At 44.2% G+C, this 14,452-nt stretch overlaps 1 protein-coding gene across 1 annotated transcript in view; it reads right to left on the bottom strand.

The window, feature by feature from the left end:
• The window catches only part of WDFY4 (WDFY family member 4), a 376,632-nt gene that overhangs the window by 238,934 nt on the left and 123,246 nt on the right, over positions 1-14,452 (bottom strand). The window contains exons 22-29 of the mRNA XM_019502557.1: positions 12,822-12,933; positions 11,803-11,993; positions 9,990-10,142; positions 9,108-9,181; positions 6,303-6,464; positions 4,808-4,899; positions 3,122-3,221; positions 2,118-2,323 (exon numbers count right to left, since the gene is read on the bottom strand). Of these exons, the coding sequence (XP_019358102.1) occupies positions 2,118-2,323; positions 3,122-3,221; positions 4,808-4,899; positions 6,303-6,464; positions 9,108-9,181; positions 9,990-10,142; positions 11,803-11,993; positions 12,822-12,933 (1,090 nt within the window). The remainder of the gene's footprint in view (positions 1-2,117; positions 2,324-3,121; positions 3,222-4,807; positions 4,900-6,302; positions 6,465-9,107; positions 9,182-9,989; positions 10,143-11,802; positions 11,994-12,821; positions 12,934-14,452) is intronic.

Genomic DNA, 14,452 nt, shown 5'->3' with positions numbered 1-14,452 from the left:
AGAAGGGAGTTCCCCAGCCTGTAGGTATGGTGCTGGTTCTTCCCCCCCAGGTGCAGTACCCTGCACTTGTCAGTGTTGAATCCCATCCTGTTCTCATCCGCACACCCCTGTAACCTGTCTAGGTCCGATTGTAGCCTATTACTTCCTTCTAGCGTGCCCACATCCCACCACATCTTAGTGTCGTCTGCGCATTTGAACAGGGTGCTTTTTACCCCCTCGTCCAAATCACTGATGAAGATGTTGAACAGTGCAGGCCCGAAGAGACCAAGCCCTGGGGGACCCCACTGCCCACGTCCCTCCAGGTCAAAAAGGACCCATCCACCACCACTCTCCGGTTGAGACCCTCCAGCCAGCTGGCAACCCATTTGACTGTGTAGGTGTCAACACCACAGTCCCCCAGTTTTTTAATGAGAACAGGGTGAGAGACAGTGTCAAAGGCCTTCCGAAAGTCCAGAAAGACTATGTCCACTGCTACCCCTGCATCTAAGGATTTTGTGACCTGGTCATAGAAGGCCACCAGGTTGGTCTGACAGGACCTGCCTCTAATGAACCTGTGTTGGTTGCCCCTAAGCATAAGCTCCCCTGCTGGCCCCTCATGGACATGTGCCAGAATAATTCTCTCAAAAAGCTTACCCAGGATTGAGGTAAGACTAACTGGCCTGTAGTTTTCTGTGCAGCACCACCAGCATTGTCCCCACGACCCTCATTCGGGTCGCCACCCGTGGTTGGGGACCACTGCTTTAAAAGAAAGACTGCAGCAACTACAGCCCAAGCACCTAAACCGGGGCCAGCTGTAAGAAGACCCCTGCCTAGGCAATGAACTAGGCAGCAATGTAAAGGAGAACACCTGCAGCCAACCCAGGGAAGTCACCTGACCATAAAGGGACACGGCTTAGGAAACATATAAGCCTAGGGCCTGAGCCAGGTTAGGGCAGTCTGATCATAAAGGCTGCAGGGGATAAAGCTCCTGGGCAGGAGAGCTGCAGAGGAGCCCCTAGCTGACACCTGGCCTACCCTAAGAATAATGCAAGTAGAATACTGCTGACTTGCAAGGGAATGTGACCTACAGCAGGGGGAAGGTTTGTGATGCAGGCAAGGAGATGCTGCTGTGTGTAGATCCAGTCAGGAGTTTGGATTATAGCCTGAAGGCTTATTCCTGTGTTACAGTTTTCTGCCAGTGGTTTGGGGCAGGACTAAGGGGTGATGGAAGTCCCAGCAGAGCCTGAGAGCAGAGCAGGACAGAAACAGTACCCAAGAGCAGAGCAGAGACAGAGCCTGAGAGCAGGGCACAGCTGGCTCAGTGCCCAGGAGTAGGGAGGAGGCTGAAGCCCAGAAGCCAAGTTCAATACAGTTGGTCTGGACTAAAAGGCCCAGTGAAAGGAAAGGGGCAGAGGCTGAGAAGGCCAAGACCCTTACAAGGCAGATTGATCAGACGGTAACATCTGCAAGGCATGGGTGTGGCTACAGGGGAGGTCAGAGGCTATGAAATCAGCCCTTAAGGCAATTAGTGCCCAGGGGCCATGGATAGGCCAGGAAGGCTCACCTTGCACTTGAGGGACAAGACTGAGACCATCAAGATCCAGAAGCAACCTGCCATCTGGCAGATAGATGAGGGCTCATTCAGGGACTAGAAGGCATCCTCCCTGTTTACCAATTAACCAATTACATCAAGGTGCAGCAGACGGGAGAAAAGGGAGGGTACCCGTAGACCCAAAGTGGGGCAGGCACCACATGGTCAGCAGCGGACATCGCAGCCGCTACTGGGGCCCGGTGCATGCTACATGACGATTGAATATCTAATAGACTTTAAAGGCCAGTGTGACCTCTGATAAAACACAGGGCAAACACCATCTTCCCACCACTGCTGACCCTGGAATATGATGCAGAAAGCAACACTCCCCTTCCACCCGCGCAAAAGAACCTAAATACCGAAATCCCAGCCCTTCCCTTTCTTCAACCTGCCCTTCATTTCAGCCCACACTAAGTTCCAATTATTTTGCTATTACTTACAAAGGCAACTGGATCAGGACTTTTCATACTATGGTCAATACCATTTTCAAGAAACTCTTCCTCTGGAAAAGAATATTTTGGGAACAAGCCTTATGTCTGGGACATACCCATTAGGATATCCAATCCCTTAGAGCTGTTTTCCAGCCAGTGTCCAGCTACCACTCCCTCCTTGAACATATTCAGCAGGGTGTGGTTGTGGAGGAAGCACAGAAGCAACTTGACTCCTAGCACTACTGTGCTTGAGTGCAGATGGCTTTGTGTGAACAACAGGAACCAGTCTGGCCCCAGTGTTGAGAACATCTCCTCTTGCAGCCTGGAAGAAATAAGGATATGAAAAATACACATGTTAAAAACAAAGGACATTTTTCAGAAATGTTCTAAGTGATTTAGGAGCCTAAGTCCCTGAGGGGAAATCTTAATTGAAATTTTAAAATTTTACCTATAGGCTCAAAACAAGGATATTAATTAGCATGTTCATTCAGCTAAATAAAAACATAAAATCCCTAGCAGGCCCCAGCTATCATTTATTCCCAGACAAAAAAATTTAACATGAAATTATGGTTGAGAAGATGCATCAATAATTTAGTGTAAAATATATTATGGGGATATTGTAATTACCCCAAGCATTCTAAACCCAGGACACTCAGAATAAAGGCTTAAATTTAAAAGAAATCCAAACCTATTAAGGGATGGAAATGCACAGTTTGGGCACTTAAGTTTGGGCACTCAAGCAACCTTAACCCAAAACTACAATGATCCAAACATCATATGGTTGATATTAAGTGACTGTAGTGTTCATAACTACAGTTTGGATTAAACTCATTTTTAAACACACAACAGATTTATTTTCCCTGTGCAGTGTAGAGGAGACAACCATCATCTCTCTGAACTTGGCCTTTAATAAATGCAGAGAAAATATTGCTTTTTTTAAAAGGAGATCACTGTAACCCTGAAATACATTCACTGGAAAAGGTCTTCAGTTCAAGCCTCTCTCACTGACTGATGAGATTCAGATATTAATAGTGTGTTCAATGATGGTCAATCACAGACAAAAAGGCATTTTAAAAGACCTAAACCCTACTCTACTCCACTATGAAATGGCCATACTTACTTTGAGGACAGATGAAGTTTGTCTGAATGCATTACATCTAACAGCATCTTCAGTAACTGATTTCGGAGCCAGATTGTCTTTCCAGATGTTTGGCTTAAGGCTACAAAAATCAGAAGAAAATATAAAGTAGAGAAGAGACAAAACATGTGTTTCAGTGCTTTGATGAACAACCTTGTTTGCATGAGACTTGCCCAGGAAAAAGAAAAATCTCACGGGTGTTTAGCAGGCTAGAGAAGTTCAGACAAGAACATCTGGACATGGGCTGTATGGTGCTATAAGCACCACTCACTTCTGACATCTGTTCCCCAAGCCCTTTCTTTAGAGAGATTTAAATCTAGACTGAGAAAAATGCTGAAGAATAATCCATAAGAAACAATCCTGGACTCATCAGGGAAAATAGTTAGATGGAATGACCAAAGAGATGTTTTCAAACTCCAGTTTCTGTATATGGAGGTTCAAGCTATATCAGCGTATATAATGTATTACAGTGTTTACATATGTGAGATCCAACAAAATTGCTGTCAGGACCAATATAAGATTTTAGACTGCAAGAAATCTGGACATCCAGCTCTTTCAGCAGCTATGTCAGGCACAAATAGTTTAACAGTTTAAAAGATGCTTAATTTAACTCACTCAGGTGTACACACTCTGTAGGACTAGACTATAGGGTTTGCTGTCATAACCATGTCAGTTGAGAGGTAAAAAGATCATACCCTGTAGAAAACATTGCTCTGTCAACTAAAATCATTGTGGAAACAATTCTGGCAGCAAGAAGCTGCAACTGCAGATAGTGCTTTTGCATTTAAGTGGAGTCATTGTATCTCTGGCAGCAGAAAACATACTTCTGCCAGTACAGCTGCACCTACAACAGGGGGCTGGCTGCCCACAGGTATACCCTAAGGACACAGACAGAAGTGACAATTTTTCCCAATCTGGCCCCTGAAAGCACTCTACAGCTGTGACCAAACAGAAATACATGACTGCAAAGTACTTTGAAAGGGCCTGATTCTGGAAAAATCTGAACCCTCATTGCATGAGAGTTCAGATGAAGACATTTCAAAACATAGCATCTATTGTAACTTGTGTCTGTCTGTCTGCCTGCCAGCCTCTGACCTGTTGCCAGAATGAGAGTGGGGAAAGGGAGTGCAGGGGGTTTTGTCTGGAGGTTTCTTCATTTCCTACTGAAGGGTGAGTGTATTGGAGCCCCACAAGGTGGAGGGGTTTCAATCCACCCACCCCATCCTCCCACCCCCACCCAGTGCCAGCTAGGGAACCCCTAAAATGAGTTCCCTCCACTCCCTTTCTCCCCTCCCAATCTGAAAACAGCTACAGGCTGGGAGGGAGAGCCTGGGAGGGAGGGGGTGCCATTACTAGGGGAATCCCAGCAGCTAGATTACCACCCCCTGGAACCAACAGTGAACTTCTGTTTGGTGGGGGTACTGTTGTAACTTAGAAAGCTTCCTGCAAAGCGTTCTGAGTTACAGCAGGGAGCTGCACTTCTGTCTGTGCCCTTAGAGCATTTAACCTGAACTACATGGGTATTTCCACTCACATCCCATGAAGATCTCCCACTGTGTCCCCCGGGGCATCCAGCCCTCCCAGTGCCTCACAGCAGTGCTCTGTAGCCTCCAGGAAGATGGGCAGTATTTGGCCATCCATCAGACATTGTTCAGAGGAGCTCCTTACCTTCTTCCTGCCCATCAGAAGCACCTTCCAGACCAATCTGATTTTCATCCACAGAAGATGGTTTTAAAGTGTAAACAAGGAACAATCCAATCCTTTCAGAGAAAGGAAGTTACCTTTGGTTAGCAGTGTTAATAACTCTCACAAATGCACAGTGTGTTCATAATATTCTGACTTTATTTAAAGCCTCAGTTCCTGAAACCTTTCAATTGTGTGAGAAACTCTGTTTCCGTTCAGAATAAATGTAAGCTGTAGCCCTTGTGATTTCAGGGACACTTGAAACATAAATCCTAAAGGCTCTTAAACCAGAAGGCAAATAAAAAGGATCCTTCAACTTTGGTTTTAAAATTCTGTAGTTAAAAAAAATCTCATAATGTTGGGATCCTGACCTATGTTTGAACCACTAGGGTTGGCAACTCTGGGGTAGCACTGCTACATATGTCAGATCTGTACGTTCTTGGGAACTCTCTTCCAAGTGACCCAACACTGTGATCACCATCTGGTCTCCAGGCACACCAGGACTGGTTAAGAATCTGCAGCAACTAGCCATGAGACAGCCATGACAAACTCATTTTTACCTATATTCTGCTCAAATATGTTTTCCAATTTTCATAAAATCTGGATAATACTATGTACATAAATGGCACTTCAGTAGTGTAGCCATCATTGCCACAGATTGAATGGAGTTCTTTAAAGGATAAAATATCACATGTTTTGAGTGACAGCTCAGAAGCTGTGATGTAGAATAGTGTCACCCAAGTTCTGGGACGAATGAGAGTCCCGACAGATTTTAGTGATGCTGACAGCCATGGACACAACAGGTCCCAGCATACAATGCTGCACCTGGAGCTGGGATTATGTTAGGAATCAAGATGGCACTTCGAACACTGAGATATATAATCATCTCTGTAGCCTACATCTCCGTGGACGATGGCTGCAGCACTGTCTGGATTACCAGTACTCCACAGGTTGGCTACTATGCTGACCAATCTTAATTGAGCTATAGAATACAGCACTATTATATTTCAAGATGTTCTTTTATTAGCAAATAATTAATGCTTTAAATTTTCTGAGCCAAGAGATCCCTGCAAAAGATACAAGTGTATTGAAGAATAAAATGGGCAGTGACTTAAACACTGACCAAATAAGGCATTCAGATAACACACTAAACTGGGGCAGGTAGTGATACATTTATTTACCCTGAACACTACCTCAAACTTTGGGTAGACCCATTTAAGTTAAGTTATCCATACCCACCATGAGTATGGATCACAAGTCTGGCCTATGGTAAGTCTCATTCGCATGAACAGGGCTGATCTGAATGCTGAACTGGCTTGTAATAAATAGGCTTTCCCTTTTGGTTTATTGGCAGGGATCATCCTATACTCATTCAGAAATGCAAAGATAGGGCCAGCAGAATCCCACATAAGCACACCCCTGTGCTTGCATGGGAACAACTCAATTACAAGTTGAGAATATATTGCAGAGTTCAATCTACCTTAGAATATCTTTGGTGTTGAAGCAGCCCTGCAGCAGATGGGAGAGGATGGAACAAACAATGGTGACTCTTGAGCAACTTATCTCAGTGTCATTGAAGAGGAAAATCAGCTTGGGCACCAGCTGCACTTGGTAGGCAACTTCAGCGTTCCAATTTCCATCTCTGCATGAAAGCAATGGGAACATTAAAAGCTTTTACTGGAAAAAGCCAAATCTGCTGAGTTTCTGCTAAAAGGATTCTCAGATTGCGCTTACAATTTGTACCTTTGACTTCTGATATTGTCTTGGCAACTGATCAAAACACTGTCAGAGAAATTGAATATGTGTCAGGGATAGAGATCTGAAGCCTTCTTCATGTGTTTCCCTCCTTCCCCCACTGCTCCCTTCCCTGGAAGCTGCCATGTTTCAGACAGTTCAAAGGAAATGAAGTTATTGACTTTAAAAGTGGTGTACTGGTAGGAATAAATATTGTTCTTGTAAAACTCAGCAAGAAACACCAGACAGGATTATGAGTGGCTTCCTAGTGCCAGCAGAGTAGAATCCATAGGCTTGCTGTAGGAAGCCACTTCAGCCTTGCCAGATCTTTTCAAATCTACTTAACTTTATGTTGGAACTTGTTACCAATATTATTTTCCCTGCACAAGTTTGAGGGCTTTAGGGGGGTATAAAATCAAAACTCTTTAGTCTAAATTTCAATTTAAGTCTTACATTTTTCACCAAAAATAATTTTCTTTCAAAATATGTAATCCCCAATTATTTTTTTTTACAAAAGTAATGTCATACCATCCCTGATACAAAAATAGAAAATGAATAAACAAAAACCTGTTTTTCAAGTTAAATTTCTCTGTAAAGTACTCAGCATACTATAAGAAATGAATAAACAACTAATAAATGACAACAAATCATCCTCAGCACAATCTACAGATTGAATACCAAAAGGAATTCCAGACTAAATTGCTCTCACCAGTGAAGAGACTGTCTACCCAAGAGAAAAGACTGTCTACCCACTGTTCCAGTCAGCTCTTCTAGACACCTCATTGCTCTAGGAAAAAGGTGTACATAGAGCTAGACTGCAATTCCAACTCTAGTCAGTCTGGACTTGTTCTCATGCAGCCCACAAAAAATGAGACCTGTTCAAATCACTAAAAATGACTTAACAGGCCTTTTCTTTCTCTAATACTGGGATGCTCAACTTCCAAGTGACCCAGGGTTGCATGCCCCATGAGCGAAACTAAGGAAGGCTGCATCAAGGTGAGCCGTGGGCCCCTGGGCCACAGACCATATGAATGCCCTTGCTGCTGCAGCCACATGGGCAATTCTCAATTCTACACTGAACACCCACACCGGCACCAGGCCCCACACTGTGTGGCACTGGGATTTACCCTCCACTTCTTACGCTGCGCACCACTGACTGCCCCTATGGCTGGGGTAGGAAGTCACAGCTGGGGGAGAAAGGGAGAACCCAGAGCCCCTGGCTGCTGTGGCAGCTGGAGCAATAGGAGGAGCAGCAGCTAAGCAGGAACCTAGCAGGTTGCAATCAACCCAGTTAACTGATCAAATCCTCACCTGGTGAGTGAGGTCTTTGGATCACTAGCAACATGTAAGGGGTGCACATGATGCATAGGCACCCCCTGAGATTGGCCATGCACCCCCTGGAAGCATCAGCCACAAAGCCGGAAGTGCACTTCCTGTTTCACCATTTTTGCCACTGGTGGTTCTCCACTTGACAACTGGCTGCTGAGGGACAACCCCCCCCAGTTTGTGATCAGCTGGGATAGGCACCAGTCACCAATGCTTTGGATCCTGCTACTCAACTAACAGGTCAAGTAAAGAGAGCTGGTTAGCCATGTTAGTCTAAAGCCAGGCAGAAGGCAGGGCACGGTAGCACATTAGACACTCACTGCAGAGAGGTAGTTAGATGTATTAGGGACTAACTGGTTCACAGAGCCACAGGCTTTTGTAGGAAACATCCTACTTCCTCAGATGCTATGAACAGATTTGCAAAAAACAGGGGTTCTAGGTAGAAGGGAATGTAAATACAGAGGAGAGAGGAAGGGTACACTCCTGAGAGATGCACTCCTGAGAAAGGCAGTTAACCCACTAAGGGACAAAGGGAATAAGAATGCATGGTCTCTGTTGAGACCATAGTTTGCACAGTCCAGTCTGTGGATGATTTCTTGCTCCACAATTTCACATCCAAGTCAGTTTTTAAAGTCTTGTTGTTTAAGAACAGCTCCTCTGAGGTCAGTGAAGGAACATTGAAGGAGGTTGAAATGTTCCACTATGAGTTTCTGTGCCTTTCTGGAATTAGTGTCAGATTGGTGCCCATTCATTCTTTCATGTAATGATTGTCCCATCTGTCCAATGTAGACAGGAGAGGTACACTGTAATCTGGTGGTGGTATAAAATTGATAGAGGAACAGATGAATGAGCCCTGGATGTTATAATCTGTGTGTTTTGATCCAGTGATGACGTGGCCTGGGTTGATAAGGGAACACAGCTGGCACCTGGGTCTCTAGCAAGGCCTGGTGGCTTGATGGCTGTAGCCTATGAAAGCTTACACCGCTAAACAGTATCTGAAGAACAATCTTACCTTAGTATCTAAGGTACAATCTTGCTCAGGATCAAGGAAGTTAGGGCTTGGATTTTCAAAGGAACACAGAAGGTACAGTTGCCTTTGTCTCCCATAGGTTTTAAGTATCATTTGGACATGCAATTAGATCCCTTTGAAAACCCCAGCCACAATTAATGCTAATTAGTGATAAGCATAATTCATTCCATCTCTGTCTTAGATTTGGGTATATACCTGGAAGACTGCAGAATCTCCAAGAGATGTGAAAAGACAGTCAGGTCGAGATTTTCTGGTGCATTTAACCAAAGCTGAAAGACAAATGAAACATGAGATATCTTGAGTTCAGCTTCTTTATTAAGATGGGACAAAATAAGTTATCCCTTTTTAATAAATCTTTACACTTTTGCAGCATGTCGCCCTCACCCTGGTCTCTTAAAGTGCTTTTCATGCATTTGCTGGTCCTCATACAACCTATGGAAGGTATTAGAGAATAACCCTTTAAAAGGTAAGGGAAACTGAAACACATTGAGACTGCCCCCAATGACTCAGTAGTAGAGGCTGACAAAACCCAGAAATCTTGATTCCCATTTCTTCTGCTCTGAGCAGTGACAACATCCTCACTAGCTCTTTCACATCTGAAATAACAAGAAAGGAAATGTGCAATGCAAACAATGAAGTCTGAGCCAAATGACTTGAGGTAGCATGGGTTGAGGGGGGTAAGAGCATTAGACTGAGTAATCTGACTGTGTTAGTCCTCTTCTATGTCAGCACAGGCAGCCAAGTGTTTTCACCGCAGTTTCCCCTTTCCTTCCCTGCAATGGAAACAATAATATCTTCCCTTGTAAAGCATTATGGATGAAATTAAATAACACTCCTTTGTGGCTTGCTGGCTGCAAGCATAAGGAGTAACTCTGGAGAACTTTGGTGTAGGCTCAAGCCATGTTTGAAACCACATTGCAAACAGCCCCAAGTCCGAAAGGTTTTAGTTCAGACCTCTCTCTCTTAAGTTCAGCTTTGCAGCAGACAGCAACACAAAAGGTATTTCCACAGAACTATGTACATACCCTATTGTCATCTTTAATCACACAAGCAGCTAAGGCAGGTTAATAGGCTTACCTCAAAGTTGCAGAGAACATATTGGAAGGCACCACAGTTCTTGATAGCTGAGGACTCAAAACCAAGCTCAGCTGTGCCTACTATGGAGAGCACCAGCTGTAAAATCCTGTTGTTTAACAAATGTGTCTTCCTCTTAAGTAAGTATGCCAGGACCTGGAAAGTTATTAATGAATTCTTTTAATTCAACAGATGTAGTGAGCACAGGAGAAAAAGTCTTCTCCATTTAACTTATTGCATGCTTTCCTGTACAGCACAATCAGCTAACAGGATTTACATATGCACGTGCATCATCCAGACATGCACAGTACTTGATGCTTATAAGTGAGCTTCAAGCAGTGACTGAAGTGTTTAAGGTACATCTAAAGCTTGTGGGAGCTATAACTGACAAAAATTTATATATATAATTTATGTTTCTTGGTTGCATTTGAAAAGAGCAAAATGCATGTCAACTTGTGGAGTATGAAAATTATAGTATCTGATGTCTAAATGTTATGAACAAGCAAGGAGAGTTCACTGCAGTATTACTCGTGGAGTTACACTTTGAGTTATTTGTGCATGGAGCTGGTAAAAACCAATTGTTAATCTTTTTTTGATGAAAAAAGATTAATAATAAAAAAAGATTACAATGTAAAAATGATGCTATTAATGGCATAGTTATTACATTTTTGTAAAAACGATGCCATTTCTCAAGTAAGGTCTATTAATGAGACAACTGCTGGCTGATTTGCAGAAGTGTCCAAAACCCACCACATTTCACAAATGGTAGAATATTTTTTCACGTGAAAAATGTGTCAGCAAATGGCTAAGTAGGAAGTACTTTTGAAATGAGTCTCCTGGTTAAAAGCTTTAACCATCCAATCAGAGAACAAAACTACCCCCATATGACATAGATAATCATATGGACTGGAAAAATGTATAGCAAAGAATCAAAGGATGCATCTAAACTGCTTGCTCAGCCAAGAAGTGCATCCCCACCACATTGCTCTAGCACCGTACATAAAAAGCTGGAAGTGAGGTTAATGAAGCAAGTCTGGGGGCAGCCCCTGCTATCACTCTGGCCTGCTCTGTCTCACGTATGCTTGAGTTCCCAAGTAACTATACTCAACAAAAACAAATTATACCTATCCTCCTCAGTTTGCTCAAACCCGGTACAGGTTTCCCCTAAAGTCTAAGCCAAGTAGAGTTTCAAGTGTGAATGGTAATGATAGCCAAGTTTGGGATAGACCTAAGTCAGTATACATTTCAGAATACAGACTGTTCAAATCAATTCCCAAAAGACAGCATTAAAAACCCATCACTGTCAATTACTGGAAGTCTCAGCACAAAGGAGTCACAAGCTGGCTGGGCCATGTGGAACATGTGCCCCACAAACTAGTTTCCTGGATGAGGGTTAAAGAGCTTTGGCAGAGAGCTATGCATCAGGGGAGCTTGCACATAAACTACCCTCTCTGTCTGCTTTGTGGCTAAGGTCTTAACAGAATGGCCAATGTAGTACCTTCCACTATTAGAATGTGTAAAGAAAGGCTTCTTGTGCCTTGCTAGCTGTGTCTGGAAGTAAGTCTTCCCTGGTCACTCTCCATATCATTAACTGATTGTGGCATATTTGTGAGGTTATTGCCCCAAGATTTAGAGCCCACACCTGCAGCTCTCATTCTCAATTATGTTGCAACTCACATGGGACTACATTAAGGGCTACTGGACTGGCCTTTTAACATTTTACTCCCAATGGCTTCCACGAGCCAAGTCCTCAGAGGAGCTAAACACACACAATGTAAATGAGGCAAGTGGCAAAAGCAGGTTGGCTTGTTCTCACCTGGTATCCTCCTATATGCCTCATCAGCTTTTCACTCATCGGGTTGCTGTTCAAGACAGAGTTCAGGACTTTGACAGCAGCATACATAGCATGGTCATCACGGCCCATGGCAATGAGACCTAGTAGAATGGCAGGGCCCCCAATGAAGTTCAGGCTGTTAGCTGCTGGCGATGACTGGAACACTCGCACCCCTGAAGACAGGTCAAGAGTTAATAAACCCTGAAACAGCATGGGCTAAATCTGCTATAACATGGGGAGGGGCATAAACAGAAGCATGACTGCAGTACAGACAGGCAAAATTACAATATCCTGTTGATACGTGTGATCTCATCACAGGAAGGGCATTTGTCCTGGAAGTGGAAACCGGGAAATCTTTTATTTCTCTTGCATTTAAAAGTGAGGACAGTGCATTTGTTTAAATACATAAAGAAATCTAGAGCAGGATCTGAGCAGCTATGCTAGAATCTGGGTCAGAACTTGGAGAAGTCTAATTTGCAATCTGAATCTTGGCCATTATAAAATAAGGCCCAGCCACAAAGGTCAGTTATAGGACAGAACCCCTCCACAATGTAAGACTGTTCTTATCCAGGGTTTTGGTTTGGGATCAGTTTGAACAAATCTACAATATTTACATGAACCAAAAAGTCCAAGAGCAGTGAGCATTCCCATAAGACAGATGAACAGAAGCAGAACTACAAGAGGAAAATACAGCCTTAAACAAGGACTCAACTTCTATAGCACATTTCTGATGTCACCCACAATTATACCAATTGATACACATACACAAATATATATACACATACTTGTGCGCACACACAGAGAAATAAAATAACAAATGCCTTGAAGCTTAATATATCAGAGGCAAGTTATGCCCTCAGATACATATACCTGTGGTTTTACTACTTATCAGGCTGGAAGCCCTGTAAGTATTTAAGGACAGAAGTCTTAAATATCTTTATACATCTTAAAAATATCTTGGTACTGTCCTTTATGCTCCATTTTTCAGTTCCACAATTTACCATGTCGTCCCACAGCAACCGATCCAATAGTTCGTAAGGGACCAGAGAGGTGCCCAGTGACATTTCTAGCCAGGAAAACTGGTGTTGAGCTGTCACGAGACATGATCCCCATCTGAAATAAAGCAAAAAGACTTCCTATGAAGAAATTTTTAGAAAGTGAGTAGGAAACAAATAATAATTATTTGTTTGGGGCTCTCTCTCTTTTTTTGGTTTTTTTGCTTTGGTTTTGTCAGACTATTTGTCCTTGCAAGCACAAACATGTTCTCAAAGGGCATGTCTACACAAGATGCTTTACTCGAGAGTAACATAAATTCTGTGCGGTGTCACCATCAACCCATGCAGACACTCACTGTGCAGTAATTTGCTCTAATCACGAGTAAATTTGCTACCTGGAAATGCAAGTAGCAAATTTACTCAAGATTAGTTACTGCACAGTACGGCATGTGTAGATAGCCAAGCAGCAGCCTATTTGCTCCTGGGCAGCTGGGCAGCAGGAGGCAGAAGATTGCTCCCTGCCCCTGGGAGCTGCCTGCTGCTGGGGCGGTCTCTGCCACCACAGCCTGGGTGGGGACAATGTCCCCCTGCCCTGGCAGCATAAAGCATCTAGCCAATGATCACAATTGCAGAACTGGGGCTGGGAATGGGCTAGAAACATGCTGCAGATTCCCCGCCTAGCTGGGGGCTTTCTGTTAGTTGCCCCACCGGCAGATCAGGGCAGGAGACTGGGACCTGCCCCTCCCCTGCAGCTCTTTCCAAGTCCCCTGCCCTCGACTGGGGAAGTAGGAACAGGAACTCCCTGCTGCTGGGACAGAGGGACATTGTCCTGGCCATGGCTTTGGTGGCAGAGCCCGCCCTGGCAGCAGGCAGCTTCTGGGGGCAGGGGCAATCTCCCAGCCCTCGCCAGGAGACAGCTGTCTCCTGGCCCTGTGCTCCCTGCCAGCCCCTGTGTCAACACCCAGGGGAGGCCTAGAGCTCCCCCTGGCTGCCGCAGGAGTAGGGTGCAGGGCAGGAGGGAGCAGGAGCAGACTGCTGCCAGGAACAGCAAATCTGTTCCCATATCCCCACATGTATAGATACCTGCCTGGGGTGGGCTTACTCTAGAGTAATTTACTCTAGAGTAAACCCACTCCACAGCAATCACACATGTAGACATGCCCAAAACTGATCAAAGGAAATTAAGAGTCATAATGGGTCATCCATCCCCAATGCCCTCATGTACCCCCATCACACACACACACACACACACACACACACAACTTGTTGTATCTGCAGCAGGTACTGCACTGGCAGAGGTTTTGGAAATGTGTGTAGATGGGGACTCAGTTTTTGTCAAGTGCCCTAATTACTAGACTAAAGGTGGGAAGGGCCTCCTTCATTCTCAGTCAGACGCAAGCAGAAGGCTAAATAGGATCACATACTGTGTGGAAATGTCAAAAACTATGGTTATGTTGCCACATATGTGCCATTTAGGCTCCTACCACATGATCGCTTATGGTGTGATGGAATCTGTTCCCTGATTCTAACAAATTACACCACTACTACTTGCCAGTGCATGGGGCACGTGGGATCATGATTCCCAGCTCCTTCTGAACCAGAAAGCAGAAAGCCAGGTACCCAGTGAGCAATCAACT

This window comes from Gavialis gangeticus, unplaced genomic scaffold, assembly GCF_001723915.1.
Source record: "Gavialis gangeticus isolate Ggan-Ray unplaced genomic scaffold, GavGan_comp1, whole genome shotgun sequence".
Lineage (NCBI taxonomy): Eukaryota > Metazoa > Chordata > Crocodylia > Gavialidae > Gavialis > Gavialis gangeticus.
Note: the sequence above shows the minus strand (reverse complement) of the source record. Positions and strands in the feature narration are given on the sequence as shown.